This window comes from Centroberyx affinis, unplaced genomic scaffold (genome assembly GCF_046629955.1).
Source record: "Centroberyx affinis isolate AG114_WGS23_722 - 3 ecotype Tasmania unplaced genomic scaffold, CSIRO-AGI_Caff_v1 ptg000806l_1, whole genome shotgun sequence".
NCBI classification, from domain to species: Eukaryota; Metazoa; Chordata; class Actinopteri; order Beryciformes; family Berycidae; genus Centroberyx; species Centroberyx affinis.
This window is the reverse complement of record NW_027279409.1, coordinates 145212-161957: the sequence shown is the minus strand read 5'-3', so window position 1 is coordinate 161957 and position 16746 is coordinate 145212. Positions and strand designations below refer to the sequence as shown.

The 16746-nt window shown below is 41.4% G+C and overlaps 2 protein-coding genes across 5 annotated transcripts in view; one reads left to right on the top strand and one right to left on the bottom strand.

Moving 5' to 3' along the window:
- The window catches only part of loxl2a (lysyl oxidase-like 2a), a 30805-nt gene extending 18658 nt beyond the window's left edge, over window positions 1–12147 (top strand). Inside the window, 9 exon segments of the mRNA XM_071520512.1 lie at window positions 607–790; window positions 2522–2673; window positions 2960–3127; window positions 6156–6321; window positions 6868–7108; window positions 7242–7357; window positions 7615–7751; window positions 8046–8157; window positions 11005–12147. Coding sequence (XP_071376613.1) covers window positions 607–790; window positions 2522–2673; window positions 2960–3127; window positions 6156–6321; window positions 6868–7108; window positions 7242–7357; window positions 7615–7751; window positions 8046–8157; window positions 11005–11075 — 1347 coding nt within the window. The 3' untranslated portion in view covers window positions 11076–12147.
- On the bottom strand, window positions 8794–16602 carry r3hcc1 (R3H domain and coiled-coil containing 1). Of its 4 annotated transcripts, none has more exons than XM_071520513.1 (9): window positions 16361–16602; window positions 15779–15944; window positions 15384–15521; window positions 14032–14623; window positions 13592–13767; window positions 13184–13254; window positions 12971–13066; window positions 12584–12724; window positions 8794–10543 (listed from the first exon to the last, which is right to left on the bottom strand). In XM_071520513.1, the coding sequence occupies exons 2-8, from the start codon at window positions 15826–15828 to the stop codon at window positions 12618–12620; spliced, it is 1230 nt and encodes a 409-aa protein (XP_071376614.1). In that variant the 5' UTR covers window positions 15829–15944; window positions 16361–16602; the 3' UTR covers window positions 8794–10543; window positions 12584–12617. The 4 variants fall into 4 exon arrangements, with proteins under 4 accessions (XP_071376614.1, XP_071376616.1, XP_071376617.1 ...); XM_071520515.1 differs by having other exon boundaries at window positions 8794–10539; XM_071520516.1 differs by having other exon boundaries at window positions 13196–13254.
- Window positions 16603–16746: the final 144 nt, after the last annotated feature.

Here is a 16746-nt window from a genome sequence, read left to right as displayed (position 1 = left end):
TCCAATTTTAAATCTGTTTGCCGTGCAGAAATGGTGTTACATTATCAAGAAGCCCAAACAGAAACTATCATAGAGTGGAGTGTGCACATGATACAATATCCCATAATCAATCCTTGGCATCACTCCAGCACTGGACTACAACATTTCCTGCTTGTTAATGACGTAGCCTCACCCGAACATCTGGAAACATTTGAACGGATCAGCGCTAAATATCTGACACACACACACAGCTGAGAACACAAATCAAATCCTCTGTATTCCTGCATGGTGTTTATTGTTTGTTCAGGTCTCCATTAGTTATTACCAAGGTAACACCTATTCTTTCTGGGACCCAGAAAAACACTAACAATATTACATCCAACAGGTATATAGAGTACAAATAAGACCAAATAAAACAAAAGATGGTCTGTTGTTTTTTTGTTGAAGATGGTACAGACACGCTGCTCATTGTTGATATGGCCAGACCAAGAGAGTTGACTATCTGAACTGACTGCACAAGGTTTCTTTAATCTGTTTTATTGCTAATAGAGATATACAAGAATGTCCTCTCTGTGTGAATAGTAATATTTTCATTAAATTAATATTTTTGGTGGATGGTCCCCATAGCAACCCTTGGTACGTCTGAGAGGCGGAGCTATGATAGGCGAGGGGCGAGTGGAGGTGTTGAAGAACGGCGAGTGGGGGACGGTGTGTGATGACAACTGGAACATCCGCGCTGCCACAGTAGTGTGTCGAGAGCTGGGGTTTGGCAGCGCCAAAGAGGCCCTGTCCAGGGGCCAGCTGGGACAAGGTAGGACTGACCAGCCCATCACTCCATAATACAGCATGTCACTGTATGGTGGTACAACTCTCCCACATACATTTTATAATACAAGGTCCTCCAGATATTTAAGGACTGTCTTGAGATAGTGTGGGACATGGTAGGACTAAACTATTCATAGGTCCTTGGCTTTGCATGACATCTCACATTTAAAGCAGTATCGCTCAACAAGAGCAAAAGCACAATAGCAGAAATCATTCCCATCTGCAAAAATGAAAGGTGTTGGAATGAAACCAGAGTCCCGCATATCTGTTTTATCAAAACCATGGCCACGGCTTTATGTAGAAACTCCTACGTATCACCACCTTTAATCAGTCTAGACCAAAGTCAGCACACAGAGGCTCAGATCAAATAGAGAAGGGACTTTTGGGAAAGCATGGAATAGCACACTAATCTTCATACCTTGCCCCAGAACCTGATTCTGCGAAATGCAATATACTCATAATATTAGCAGAATCGTATGTCCATGTGAATGTTTGTCCTCTCCATTATTCTCAGAACAAAGTAGAAGGCAGCCCAGATTGTTACAGAAAAGAAAACAACCTTTATATGTTTCAGGAGAGGAATGCTTTGTTGGAAAATGTGAAAGGTTATTTGAGTGTAAGATTTTTTCATGATTTGACCACTGGAGCCAAAATTGGTGCCCACACACACCATAGACTTGGAACCATAGATCAGTCACGTTTGTTTTCAGAAGTCGTTGCAGAGGGCCAAAGAAAAATGTCAATAAAAAAATAAATGGTAGTAGTAAATGAATCCAGGATTTGTATTTTAGACTAAGAACATGCCTCGCTTTCTTAAGTGGAAGTAACATTGGGTAGTGATGAATACACTTTTTCCCTTTTACATTGAGCTAGATTAATTAATGTGCATTTTTGGGGCATGGGTCCCATACAGTTTTTTTTTTTTTTTTTTTTTTTTTTTTTTTTTTTTGTTTGTTTTGTATCTTCAAAACATACAAAAAACAGTGCAGAGAGTATTAATTTACTTACTCTGAATTTGTGTCATTAGGTTGATAAGTGAAATATTTTTATATTAACATTTATTCTACTATACTCATTTTCATACCTGGGAATTGACTCAGTGATTGATAGAGCACCCTGTTGTGTCTGTTGTGGATTTTCTCCACTGGCTGCCAGTCGGTCTCAGTCTCTGGCTATGGTTTCACTGCTAACATCGCTAGAGACATTCCAGCTCAGTCTCACAGGGAGAGAACCAGCACAGAGGGATAGTCAGACTTGTTATTGTGGAAAATCCATTACATTCAAATGAATTCTCTTTACGTGACAAAAAGTGAAAAATGCAGAGAGAAAAAAAAAAACTTTACAGCCCTCTAGTGTCTCGTTTTCATTTGACATAGCTGACTGCTTATTTGCTTGCATGGAGGGAGAGGGAAATCTTACATGTGTCTTTGGACCATGACTCGGTCTTCCAACGAAACACACACAGGCGAGGTTACTGGAGTTTACTCATAGTGGGCAGCCCTGGCTTGTGTTTCCCAAAAGCACTGTGTAATCCCAAGAGCATCTTTCTACCATCCTCAGGAAATGGAAATAGATAATATTCCTGATAAGATAATTTTCTCTTCAATTATACTTTGACACATACACATGTTGATGGCCATCTTATTGTCTTGTTTTTTAGTGATAATTTTAGTTGTATGTTCAACAGAATGAGACTGATGAGTGTGTTTCACTGTAGGGATTGGGCCGGTCCATATGAACGAGGTGGAGTGTTCTGGGTTTGAAAAGTCCCTGACTGAGTGCTTCTTCAACCGCGAGGCGCTGGGCTGCAGCCATGAGGAGGACGCAGCGGTCAGGTGTAACATCCCTGCCATGGGCTTCCACAACAGAGTGAGTAGCTCTATCTATAATAATAATAATAGCAACAGCAACAATAACAATAACACCATCACCAGTCTGAATATCAGGCTATTGTTGGGATGTAAAAAGAATTTCAACAAATATTACCAAAATGGTCCTAAAATAAATTGCCTATGCCAGGTTTAAAAGATAAAACTGATCTAAGCCTGGCGATGTTCTTAGCTGATGCAGGTTGTTTTAAGAACATGACTGAACCAGTATTTTAGTTATGTGTTAATGTCCTCACTGCAACATCTCTTTCTCTCTCTGTCCTCAGCTGCGTCTGAGTGGTGGCCGTAACCCCTTTGAGGGCCGTGTGGAGGTGCTGGGGGAGAGGAACGGCTCTCTGGTGTGGGGCACAGTGTGCAGCGACAGCTGGGGGACCATGGAGGCCATGGTGGTGTGCAGACAGCTGGGCCTAGGCTTTGCCAGCAACGCTTTCCAGGTAAGGCTGCCTTTCGGCCTACGCCTGGTTCCACCAAAGCATTTTAAAACAGGTTATATTTATCTCACGTGCTTTCAGTAAATAAGCACGTAAAGTAAATAAGATGATTTTGGGACTAGATGGGCTGCGACAGTAAATTGGCACTCAGAGCAAACTCTGGCTCCAAACTGAACTGTTTATAAATTGTGTAGTTCATTTAACGCAGCAGTCATACACACTTGGATATGAAAATTCATATTTAGCCTCTCAAATATGTATGATGTCATGCCACTTCCATTTCAGTACAAAATTCTTCAAAAATTTTTGCGTTTAAAGACTCTAATCCGGAAAGAGCCTGTTCACAGTTGGTACAAATGGCCTTAAGATGTCGCTGTTCTTCATTTGTATTTGTTGACTCATGAGTCTGAACACAGTGCAAATTGTATGTAGCAGACTTTGCACTATGGTTCTTTTATTTTTTGGTGGACAAAGTATCTAGCAGAATTTAATTTTTGAATTGTTAGAATTATGGTCATTCCTATTACCAATGTGCATGTGTGTGTGTGTCAACATGAACTCGATAAGGTTCTGTGCAAAGGTAGCCAATCATAAAGATGAATAGGCCTCATACACCATGCTGAATTGGGCAAATTGAAAGAGACATACACATAAACACACAGTTTCCAAGGGGTAGAGAGGGGTCTGTGAGCACCTCAGGCCCAAGTCACACCTCTACTCTTTCAACTCTCCTTTTCTTCCCACTTCAGTATTATTAAAAAAGTTCATTTCGCTTGTAGATAGTAGCCTAAAACTATGTTGTCAGATTCAGTAAACATCCATGAATTTTAGTGAACAGTAAATAACATGAAAGTTACGTGTTAAGTAAGTGTTTACAGTGAAATCGGTCTGGTAGCACTACCCATGCTAATAACACTCATTAGAATGGGTGTGTGTGTGTATGTGTGTGTGTGTCGCTGGATGCCATTAACTCTCACTCTAACAAGCTTGAGCTTTATTGATTCCCAAGGGCAAAATTAAGACGTCCACAGGCTCAGAAACATCAAAAACAGCCAGTGAACGTGGAAAGAGGGGTAGGGGGTAAAACCTTCTCTGCAGAAGCTAAGGACGACTCCTGGATTTGATGTTTGAAGTTTAGTGGGCCCTCCACCAGCAGAGCCTCTGGCAGGACTCGATGGCGTAACAGTCCTGTTACATTAACCTCTTGCTTTTTAAAGGGGAACCCCGTGCTCCCTTTATGTCATGACGCAAGAAGCTGGTTGAAGGCCCCCCTTGCATGTTTTTTATGGTCTTCTATTTTGGGGGCTGAAGCCTTGGTAGTTTAAGATGATCCTTGTGGTGTAACTGGTGATATAGGTCTGGAAAGTATGTGTGAATCATGGAGACGTGCTTTGATAATCAGAAGGGGTTTTATGAGTGGAACTTGGACTGCAGCTGATGGGGGTTGTTTAGCTGAACTACTGTGTTTGGGACAATTATATGCAATGCGCTTCTAATGGAAGAACACATAAACATGTCATCATGTGTTTGTGGGTGCGACTTGAACACTTGGACTCGGCTCACCCTCTAGTCAAGTACATCTCAACATCCTGTTTTTCTGATACGCACAACCAGCGTCTGTGAAATAAAATCAATTTCCTTGTAATTAGTAGTAATTACACAATTGTTGCTTCACTTTATTAGAACGGGAAACCTCTGGTATTTTGTTTCGCCCTTCTGTGCCAAGTCAAACAGGTCAAGGTATCGTAATGGCATATCCATTTAATTGTTACCACATACAGTAGGTTGCCATTACGCAAGAGTCCTCATGTGAACAGCAGATTCAGAGAAGAAATGTCTCCCCTTTGTTATCACAGCAGAGCAGGGAGTCATTAAACATCGCTCTCTGACAGCCTGCACCAGAGTCTTTCCTGCCTGACTGTTAAATACTTCTGCAGGCAAACCCCGCCGCCAGATGGAAAAAATGACACCAAACTTAAACTATACTATGTCTATCCCGCTACTCAACCCACCAACAAGCACTTCCACGTCAATATGGAGCCCCCTAAGCTCAATTTCAGGCTTGCGTGTTCCTCACATCCATGGAGGATCCCGGAAAGTATGAGGTTGTTTTTTTTATAGCATTTTTTCCTGTGGTCTAAGAGATGCTGTAAAGAGGCTGAGTCAGGATCACTGAGGACAACAGAGCACTCCTTGCTCTGTGTGTGTCTGGTTTAGATTTAAGATTAAATCTGCCATGGCATCCTGGTGGCTCAGCGGTCTAAGGCTTGTACCGTGTAACCACGACCTCCTGGACCTGCACCTTTGTCGCATGTCATCTCCCAATCTTTCCTGCCTCTCTCTAATTTGTTCTGCCCAATAAAAGCAAAAATGCTTAAAGCTTTAATGCTTAAAAAAAAAAAAAAAATGATTAGACCTGCCTTGTGGTATCACTGATGGCAATTGGGACAACTGTTTTCACATCTTCCTGTAATATCTATAAAACATCTACATGAGGGCACTGAATGTCTTTTTTCTGTTCCAAAACCTTCCCACACAAATCTTATTTTCCAAAGCAAGTAGAGCAACATGATCTTCATGTGTTTGGTTCCAGCTGACTCCATAAATCAGGGCTCTAAATACAGCAGAACCTTGTTAATCCGAGCTTCAGACATCTGAACTGTCCAATCTACTGAACAGGCATGATAGATTCTTGTGCACAACCATTCAAAGTCTTTTGTTCATGCAAGAAATAAAAGCATTTCAAGACAGCACAAGGCATTTTGAAAAGGCTCTTTCAGCATGCTTCTTGAATAACTTTGCCATTTGTTTTCAGTTTTCTCAGTTACTCTTGCAGTTCTTAGATTGAATTTGCTGAACTATTTTGTTTCAGTTTTCTTAAAAAAACAAGATGAAAACAAGATGAAATCTCACAAATTCATAACTCTGACCAAAGCAAACACATTGTAGATCTTTAAAGCAAAGTAACCAACAAGTTTCTTGATGGTCTTCGGCTAAACTATTTCTATTTTCTTTGCTTCTGCTCTGTCAGGAAACGTGGTACTGGGAAGGAGATAAATCGGCTGATGAGGTAGTGATGAGTGGAGTGAGGTGTTCAGGAACTGAGCTGACTCTGGAGCAGTGTCTCCACCATGGGAAACACCTCCACTGTCCCAGAGGAGGTGGACGCTTCGCTGCTGGGGTCTCCTGCACTGAGAGTAAGACGCTGTAGTATACAATACTTATAGTTTTAGAATCTAACATAGTTTTAGGGGTATACTAAATATGATTTATAGACTAAATACACTAGTTAACAGGAAACATTAGAAATTTCCCAGATATGAACACAAGAAATATGTGGAGCACATTGTCGCTGTGACAACCCTGTAACTCCAATTTTTGCAATTTACATTTTTTTATTTCAACTGAATGACTACATGCTCCACTATAGGTTGAAAAATCTTTTCACAAACAATTAGATAAACTCAAAAACACATGGCCATCAAGCTAAAAACAAGGTTGTTTTCCTTACTTTGTGAAAAGTTGACGTTTTGGAGGTACAGTTATAGTTTTTCACCAGACAGCAGCAATAAGTTATACAATCACATATTGCCATGGATTAGATTTCCTAAAGTCATTTTAACAATGATGAACTCAGAGATAAAATGCTTTGAGGTAATTCTAATTTGGAAACCTTCAGTTTGACTGCTTGTGACACACACTGTTACCAACCACCATGTCCCGTCTCGCTCTCTCCCTCCCAGCGGCCCCGGACCTGGTCCTGAACGCCCAGGTTGTGGAGCAGACCACCTACCTGGAGGACCGGCCGCTGTACGTGCTGCAGTGCGCCCAGGAGGAGCACTGTCTGTCCAGCAGCGCTGACACAGCCAGCCCCAGCTCCTACCGCCGCCTGCTGCGCTTCTCCTCCCAGATCCACAACAACGGCCGCTCAGACTTCAGGCCCCGGGCGGGCCACCACTCCTGGATCTGGCACGAATGTCACAGGTGAGACCCAGACAAGTTGTACTGTTAAGCTGCTTATATTGTATATATCATATATCTGCTAAACAGATTATATGTGCTGTTGAAGTGCAAAAAAAAAAAAAAAATCTTCATTTTGTCTGTTTGTGCGATCCAGACATTACCACAGTATGGAAGTTTTCACCCACTACGATTTGATGAGTCTGAACGGCACCAAGGTGGCCGAGGGACACAAAGCCAGCTTCTGTCTGGAGGACACCCACTGTGACGAGGGTAAATACAGACCTCTTCCTTCTCTATTACAGAATGCTGATACTGTACATACTCTGTTTTAATTTACATAGTGTAGTAAAGTCCATCAGACAAAGGTGGAGTAAACCCATAAGAACGACGCTATTGTTAATACATCTAACCGGCAAACAATGTCGTTGCAAAAGAATTACTCTGATCTGTTGAAAGTCTAATTTTATGAAAATGTTTGACCAAAGAAAAGAATGACTCAAGACTCAAACTGCTCTGAATGTTGACAGGTATTCAAAAGAGGTACGTGTGTGCCAACTTTGGGGCACAGGGCATCACAGTTGGCTGCTGGGACACCTACAGGCATGACATTGACTGTCAGTGGATTGACGTGACAGACGTGCTGCCTGGGGACTACATCTTCCAGGTACAACATTTGGTCTGTTAGCGTAGCCATGGATGATATAGCACACCTGTTACTGTAAAGAATGACTGCCCTATGTCCAGCCAGCATAGACATAGTAGTGTTAGACATAGTATATAGAGACTTAACATGAGTGAGCAGGTAGAGAGGATCAGTAGGACACAAGGACCACCGCCCATATGCTTCCAATCCCTTAGCATTTATCATGTTTCTTCATAGTTTTTTAAACACCTGTAACTGTAAAAGAGCAACTTGTTCCTTTAAAATGTAAAAACATATTGTTGTACACTCTCCTAGGTTGTGATAAATCCCAACTATGAGGTGGCAGAATCAGATTACACCAACAACGTTATGAAGTGCCGCTGTCGATACGATGGACATCGGATATGGACGTACAACTGTCATATAGGTGAGACTGTCACCACCCAATGTCATCCTCATGAGGATCATAAGCTGCTATGTGTTATATGTGTGATAGATTCTTATTTTTCATGAAAGCAAATTCCACCTTAAGTTTAAATTTTGGACAGTTTGGTCTCGGTTTTTGAACACAAACAAGTCTCTTCCAGAGTTAGAAACCGTGGAGGCAAGAGTCTTTTGATGATACATCAAGAGACAAATCCTGGAGCTGCTCCATTGTGAGTGAATGGAGACCTACAGGGAGAGCCGTTTTCTGGTTTATACTGGATAATGTTACAATGTAATCAAGCTTGCTTGGATGTCAAGGCTTACAATGCAAAGTCAATCTCCTTTTGCTTGTTAGTGGAGCAGCTCCTGGTTTTGTCTCTCAAAATAATTAAAGATTAGAGCCTTGATTCTCTTCTTTGTGGCTTTGGGAGAAAGGTGTAGAATAAATACAAAAATATTTGCCAGGTCTAACTTGCTAGGCTGTAGAAATATATAATTATTTCTATAAATAACATGTGCATTCTGTTTTAGGACAGATATTCCCTTTACCTCAAAAGAAACAGCTGTGTGCAAGGTCAAGGAAATGTTCAAAACAAAGGGAAAATGGGGAAAATTAATGCAACTCAGGAAAGTTATAGTTCCAAAACTGTTCTGAAATTAACACTGCAAGAAAAACTGAAAATTATTCAATGAATATTCTAAGACAAAAAAAATGACTACAATCATTTATTTAAATAAATGTTTTCATATGGTTATTTACAAATTTTATTACAACATTCACATACAGTAGGTGTCATGGACTTAAAATAATTAGTTTCTATGTGATACTGCCATCTGCTGACGCTAGCTGACCTGTTGAGTTCTCGTGCTTTAGACTGGGTTTAGAATCGGTTTCAGCTGGTACTGGCAGTCAACGACAGATGCTTGTGTTGCGCTTTGCACTGAGATTATTTTAGCGGTTATTCCCTCCTGATGCTAATGAGGACCATGTCCTTTCACACTTCCGTTGCATAGTAAACTTGATGAGTTGATTTAACACGACACTTAAACAACACTTCAAGTTAAAACCCTGTATAGTTTTTACATTGCCCTCTATGCAGCATTTTTGATGCAATAATAGTCAATAGTCTTCTTTTCCCTGAAAGTAGTCTATGGATGTGAGCAAATTCTACACATGACTGACATAGTTATTGCATCAAAGTATGTGTTGCAATTACATTCGGCACCAAGACATTATTATGACATGAAAAATACTGAACTTGTTTTTTAACCAAATACAAACTTAACCTAATCTACAGCTTCATGGCAATTTGGATATCCCCTTTACAGGAAGTTAACACCATGTTTAGTCAAGTTTTAAAAATGACAGCACAATAACAGGTGTAAAGGCCTATCATTTAAACTTTAATGAATCAATAAATCCTGGCTTGGAGTGAGAAAGAAATGTCACACTTTGCCTCTTGGGTAACAATCCAAGGGCAGTGATCTGTTTTTATAGTGAAAAAAATATGAATGAGGTTCCTTTAACAGCTGAACCTCTTGCAACATACAAAAATGTAACAAATTAAAAACTAGAAGAATACCAAATATCTGTTGATTACAATCCTATGTTCCCCTGGTGAAATTAGGGTAAAAAAAAAAATCCAACTCAGCAAAGGAATTCCGCTCCTTTATGTTTTATTTCTCAGACTTGTATGCACCATGAACAGTCCTGGCTTTAACTGCAGCACGCACCATAGTAGGTTTCTTTAACCAACTCCTGAGAATTAATAATCAATGGATGAATCTAACATTAAGTTAGTGAAAGATTCACCACTTAAACTAGAAATATGAACCCAATCCTGCAACACCTGGGCAGGGGAGAAAATAACCCTTCCCTGGCAGCCTTAAACCTGACTTCAGTTTCAAGTAAACATGCAATCAAATCAAAATAGGCCAAGAGCTCCTCAGGATTTCTCCAAAGCATCTTCAACTATGTGAAACATTTGGAACCATTTGCTCGAACCACAATCCACAAAGACGTCCCATTCCCTTATTATTAATGTTCTCACTACGAACCGTAGAAACCATAACAATAATGTGATATCTGATGCTCGTAGGGAAATCTCTTTTCGCCTGCCCCCCCTCCACTAGGAGGTCAGAGGTCAGGGTCAGAACAGCGCCCTGGACGCTGGTGGGGATTCAGTGTCTTGCTCAAGGACACACGAGCAGGGCAGATGTTGCCGACACGGGGCCTTGAGCCCAGTCAGTCTCCTTACTCACTATGCCACCCTGCTGTCCTGATGAATAAAGCTGACGAACAGAGCTGGACGGTAGTCAGGCCCTGTAGTGTCAGTGGAGGCTCGGCAGGGGACAAAGAAAGGGAGGCGGACTTCTGCTGGGCCTTCCTGGAAGAGAACAGAAAGACTGTGAGATGATATTCTGAGGTGTCACAACATAGTCTCTACATGGTACAAAATAAACCTTTTATATTTCACAAACTAAAAAATGTATCGGGAGGATGAAATGAATACCTGCCACATTTTCTGCCTGTTAGTTCATGGTCTCCCATAGCCAGAGATGAGTTTGCCTGATTTTGAGAACATTCAGTCTCCCTTTCATTGGTCAATAGAGCAGGTCTGGTCTGGAGCTGTTCATGTTCTAACATCAATTGGGCTGTCCAAAGCCATCCGAATAATTCTATATAAATACTATATTAAGTCTCTGACTGGCACTGCCTTTTTAAAAATGGGGTATAGATACAAGTTTGGAACAACAAGAAGCCTTGGCATTTGAGTCTGACTAGTATTCTGCTTTTACTAACTCTTTCTCTCCTCTTCATCATCCCATCTCTGTCTGACCCCCTTAGGTGGCTCGCTGAGCTCAGAGACAGAGGAAACATTCCCCGGGCTGCTGACCAACCAGCTTTCACACAGGTAGACCCAAAGACAGACAACACAGACGGACGGACGTTAAAGGAGCGTATATATGAACAATTGACAACCACTAGAGGGGGCTGTACTCTGTTTTGCTTCCTCCTAGCAGTGCTGGATTGTTGCCTCAGCTCGACTGGTACAATGAACAATGAATGAATGAACGAACAAATGAACTGCTTGCTTACTGTTTCTATTAACTATATTTGACTACAAAAAAGTGCTCTTATCTCTTGTGTCAACACATTCTGTCCTTGAGTATGGTGCTCTGTTGCCATTGAAATGTAGGTTTTGACCTGATGCTTATTAGGAGAGTTGTAAGGGTGGATTGCAACCAAATAACTTCTTGAAAAAACTATGCAACAGTTGCCATCCAAGGGAAATGTTATAGTGTAGCTATAGTGTTTGGAAAAAGCCTCAGACCAAAAGTATGAGATCACACTTTTTACCTGATGTTCAGAATATGCTTGAGATGGATTAATCTAGTCTGGTGCTAAATCTGGTGCTAAATCCAGTTTGAATCTTGCAGTGTACAGTATGTCTTTACCAAAAACAGTCCTGAATTGAATTGAACATAAATCATAAATAAATAAAAAATCATAAATCACACATATGCAACTATGGAACTGGATAGTTCATGGCTTTAACCAGAAAATTTAAGCAAAAACACAACTATGACTATTACTATATACTGTAGAGTGACATGATGCCAATCTATTGCAACATCACTCAAAATTTTGTACCACATACCTGAGTCGAAGTATTCAGATTTTTTTTCTTTTGTTTCTACAGTAAAAATACATTTTCATTATCTGCACATTCCGCTCAGCTTCTTTTTCAAAGTCTGCATTTTGTTAAATTATTACAGTCAGGGACTTCTATACCATCTCTTGGATGTACTGTAAAAGCCACAATTGTATGTGAAAATGCCTCTGCATTGTTTTGTAAATTTTTTGTGATGTAGCGTCTTCAGAGGCCCTTCATTTTACAAGGGTACTCATCACTAGCTTCGTGACTGTTTCTATTTTGTATGCATCGGATTAATGTGGAAAAGCATTACGTTTTCTGTAATAAAAGAATGGAGGAAGCAGACCTCAGTTTATATGAAGAAGAAGCTTATACGTCAGAATGTTACACTTCAAAACCTGAAGATGAAATTGGATAGATATAGAAATACATTTCAGTAAAATGTGTGAAAATATTCTAAAAGGTTCTACATATTGCAGCCCAATTTGGTGTTCAACTGATGTAGGCGATTGCTAGCTTTAGCATCAACAGTGCTACAGAGATACGTGTGACATTACCAGTGCTAGTATGTGATAAGCTGGTGAAAGGCATAACAACCCAAAACTTAAGCTGTGGCCAATTTTTCTGTGCCAACTAACAAGAAAATAATGGCCACTGTGGCCATCACAGACTGACTTTCAAGTCACAGAAAATTTCCAGTAACTGCTCAGTCAAACTGCTTGCTGTTTGACTGAGAGATTCCTTGTTGGTAGCTATAATGCTCTTAACCTGTGTTAGCCAACAGTGTTAGCAGTGTTCCTCCTCAGTATTGTTGGGTTCGTCCTCTCTGGAGCCCCAGGGCTCTGGCCACCATTCGCCTGGCAACAGCGCAGTCTGTCCTGGGACGTTCCTTCACTGGCTGGATAAACTCTGGCAGACAGCACAGCAACAACAAACAATCCGTTCCACACCATCCAGTGTTTAAAAAAACGAATTCATAGAATCATTGATTCATAGAATAAGCATTAGGTGTCCCAGTAGGGCTGCAAGATATTGACAAAAAAAGTGTTGTTTATTCTCAATCACAGTGATTGTGATGATGATCGCTTCAGCCACACCAAGCATATTATTTTACTTGTAGCTGTTGGGTTTAGATAAGCTTAGTCAATCTCCTACCTCCTGATCTGATGGCTTTGGCTTTGGCTTTTTTGCTCCCTTCAGAGAGTGTACGTGCCTTCAGGAGAGGGTGGCGGATGGAGAGGGCATGGAGCGCTGCATACAAAAACACCAAAGATATCAAAGATATACATTAGTACATTTTCAGTCACTGATGTTCTTCTTTTTACCTCAAAGCCATTATCACATTCACTGTACAGTGAGCGCCCCTACCTGCAGACTCACTGGAGAAAACTCCCAGGGCGTGCGTGTTGTCCACCCACTTGATCCTCATCCCACCATCACTGAGACAGACAGGGAGGGTGCTTTTTAATGTATCACCATATAACCTCTATAAATCTGAGATGGCAAATTCAATTGTTTGTAGTCATATGATTTGGGTTGGATGTATACTAGTGAGAAACAGATGTTTAGCCTGCAAGTCTCACATTTTATATTTTTGTTGCAGAGTAAACATGGAAAATATCTCAGCCACACAATATAAGAAAAAAAAAATGTTTTTTCAATTCCTGCATAAATCCAGCCGTAAACTGTGAGCAATTGGGAATCCTATTCAAAGGATCTAAGGAGACAAAGTGAGAGTGTTGAGGAGCAGTATGGGCCTGAACAGCCTGATCACACCTGTACTCTGTGAAGGCGTCCAGCAGGTCATCTGTTTTGAACATGGCCGGGAAGTCATAGATCTCGATCACATGGCCAAAGTCATCTGAGTTCATCCACACGTTCTCATAACAGGAGTAGTCATTGTGGGCATGCTCAATGGAAACAGCCACCGCCTCTTTCAGGTGTGCCATGATCTGATATGACAGAAACACAATATAAGTGGTTAGGACTTATAGTTGCAAGAGGCCGATGTAGTCTCTATGTCACTCACAGAAAGACTAATACTGACCAATACCCTAAAACACCCCAGTAAAAGGACAATATTAATAACAACAATAAGTATGAGTAACAACAATAGTTGCTTTGCCTTCAGCAAGCAGACTAATAATGATAAAAAAAGACAATGCCATTCCCTGAAAAAAACAAAAAAAAATGACAACTACTAAGTGTAGGCCTACCTCCTCATTTAGGTCAGCAATGTCTGTGCTCATGTCTGCTGTCTGGGGGCTGTATGGCATGCTAGCCAAGTCCTCCTTGTCCTCCTCCAGGGTCATGGCTGTGAAGTAGGACACAGTCTGGTCCCAGGCCAGGGGCTCAGCCTCATGCAGCTTCAGCACAACATCCTGTTCCTCATCCTGGGGACAAAGCGGTGAGCTGTCGGGACCCCGGTCGCAGATACTGTCAGCTACACTGTGGGGCATACTGGGGAGTGATTCTTGGTTGGAGGTGGACGAGGACCTTGTGTTCTCTGTGTTGTCAGAAGAGGAACAGGAGTCGGATGAAGTGCTGATGCAGCTGCAGCTACAAGAGCCTGGACTTGGCAACTCCAGGCCTCTTGGGGGTTCTGGTGAGTTTTGGAAGGACAATCTCTCCCGAGCAGCTCGGGGCATGTAGAGGGGCTTGTCAGGCCTCTTAGGCCTGCGGTTTCGCAGTGAGGAAGACGATTTAGGCTTGGCTGCTCTCTCCATCTCCTCTCTACCTCTTGGCCTTGGGGACTCGTCACAGAAGCTGCTGTTGCTCTCCAAGTCACTGTCTTCCTCTACCTCACCCCTACAAACAACAGACAACAGAAGACAGAAAGAAATATCTTACATTCCCAAATATCTTACATAAAAAACAAATATCTCTCCATAGGAATGCCCATTGCCAACTGATTCTACAAAAATGGAAAGGCAAACTAAAACTAAAACAAGAAGAAACCAGGGACTTTCATAGTAAACAATCTATAAAACAAAGACCTGTTTTGATAAGACCTGTGTCATAAACCAGAGTTAAGCTTTTTTGTCCATTTTGACACATAGTATGCAGTTGTGTTTCTGGGCACCCAAATCTGTATTAAGAACCTACTTTGAATTTGCTGTCCCTAGTTGCCATTCATTACTTGTATTTCTTTTTCCAGTTGAACTTCTATTCGTTATTGCCAGTCTCTAAAATTCTAAAATTTGATTTGCTAGTTATCTCACACTGCAAAAGCCAGTCTAGATTTCACCTGATTTCAGTCATAAAAAGCAAGCCTATTTGAAATAATATGGAGCTCCAATAAGTCTATAGCAAGAGAGAGAGGTGTGAGATTGAATCTTTAACTCTCTAACATTATCCGAAGATTATCTATACCAACCGTGTGTCACAACTGTCCCAAAATCTGTTCAGAACAACTCGGACTCCTAAAGTTTTTTAACATCCCTCAGGATGACCAATTCGAGGCTAGATTTAAGTATTGTGTGGCCAACATCCAGCATATGATCTTCCTGTCTTCATAAGGCATGACCTGAAATGTAATATGTTTCAGTGCAGAGTTAAGGTTCAGTACTTGAGCTCTGAATAGCAGACCACCACCCTGCGGCACCAGCTCTCCCCTACTGAGAAGGTGGTAAGCTCCGGGAGGTCCTCTATGGTCCTGTGGATCAGGTACCGAAGTCGGCTGGGTAGTGGGGGGAACAGTAGCAAACTGGACAGGGACATAGAGGACATAATAAAGAAATGAAGAGCAATGAGGCAACATCTGCTTAATGCTTACTTTGGTAAACACAACAAACAGCATTGTCAATTCGAGTAACATAACCTGGAGTTGTGTCTTTATTGCCATTATGAGCAGTACTTGCAATAACTGTAACTGTAATTCAAAACAACTACTTAACAAATGGAACAAATTCAGGCCAATTCAATCCTTGAGCAGTTTGCCTGTGCAGCTGCAACAGGTCTTACCTTTTGCAGTTGCGCTTCTGCTGGTATGTATCCAGTTCATCCAGGACCATATGTACAAATTCATTTTCTTGCTTTGGGAGATACAAGCCATCAAAGCAAGGAAACGCCAGGGTGGACAGAGAAGGATTGGTCCTGTTGACGGTACAGTGAAGTGTAACTGACCTAGCTGCAAAATCAATTACATCATGTTTAGCCAAATGTATATTCACTGTATGACCAGTAGTGATGCTTGGTAACGTTAGGCTGAGTAACACTGACTAACGGTAACTACATACACATCTTAAACGTTGTCATATTCACTGTTCCAGCCACGCATTTAAAATCCAAAATCAAGCTAGCTGGCTATGGTTAACCTTAGCTAGCTGTCAGCAGCGTGAGTTTGGCTAAAAACCAACGTTAACCAGGGTCAGTGACTGCTGTTAAAGCGGTAACATTACGGTCAGCGTTAATGTTACATGACAAGTTTTAATATTGTATCAGAGGCTTACAGACAGCTAACTTAGCTGCCACATTAGCTAGCTAGCTATCGTAAGTGGAATACCTAACGTTAGCTGATGCTTTTGTTAATTTGCCAGGGCTTACCTTTAAGGTTAAAAGTGCAACTTTGACTAGTGGATGTTGGCAAGCGAGAGGCTGAGGGCGCAGGTACAATTTGACTGATTCACAATACACTGAACAGTTGTAACGAGGTTTTTAAATGCTAGCGTTAACTAGCTCTAAGATAGCCTACCGAGATATTGAGGATCAAGAGTTACGACTCAGGACAGTCCGTTGGGTCTGTTCTTGGTCTAACTGTAAATATTCAGAATGGGGTCTTCAGCTCTACAGTAGATATGGCAAAGTCTTCTCTCAAGTCAGATATCATAGCAAAGCATGCTAATACTAAACATCGAGAGGAAGGGGGGGAACAATTATTCGGACCACAGACCCTGCCGCGCGGAGTCATGCGCTTCCGAACTACGACCAGA

Coding starts and splice junctions, on each gene's coding strand:
- r3hcc1 (XM_071520513.1), bottom strand. CDS start 15,828: ATGGTCCTGGATGAACTGGATACATACCAGCAGAAGCGCAACTGCAAA. Junction 14,624..15,383: donor GTCTGCTATTCAGAGCTCAA/GTACTGAACCTT, acceptor TGTTGTTTGTAG/GGGTGAGGTAGAGGAAGACA. Junction 12,725..12,970: donor CAAAGCCATCAGATCAGGAG/GTAGGAGATTGA, acceptor GCTGTCTGCCAG/AGTTTATCCAGCCAGTGAAG.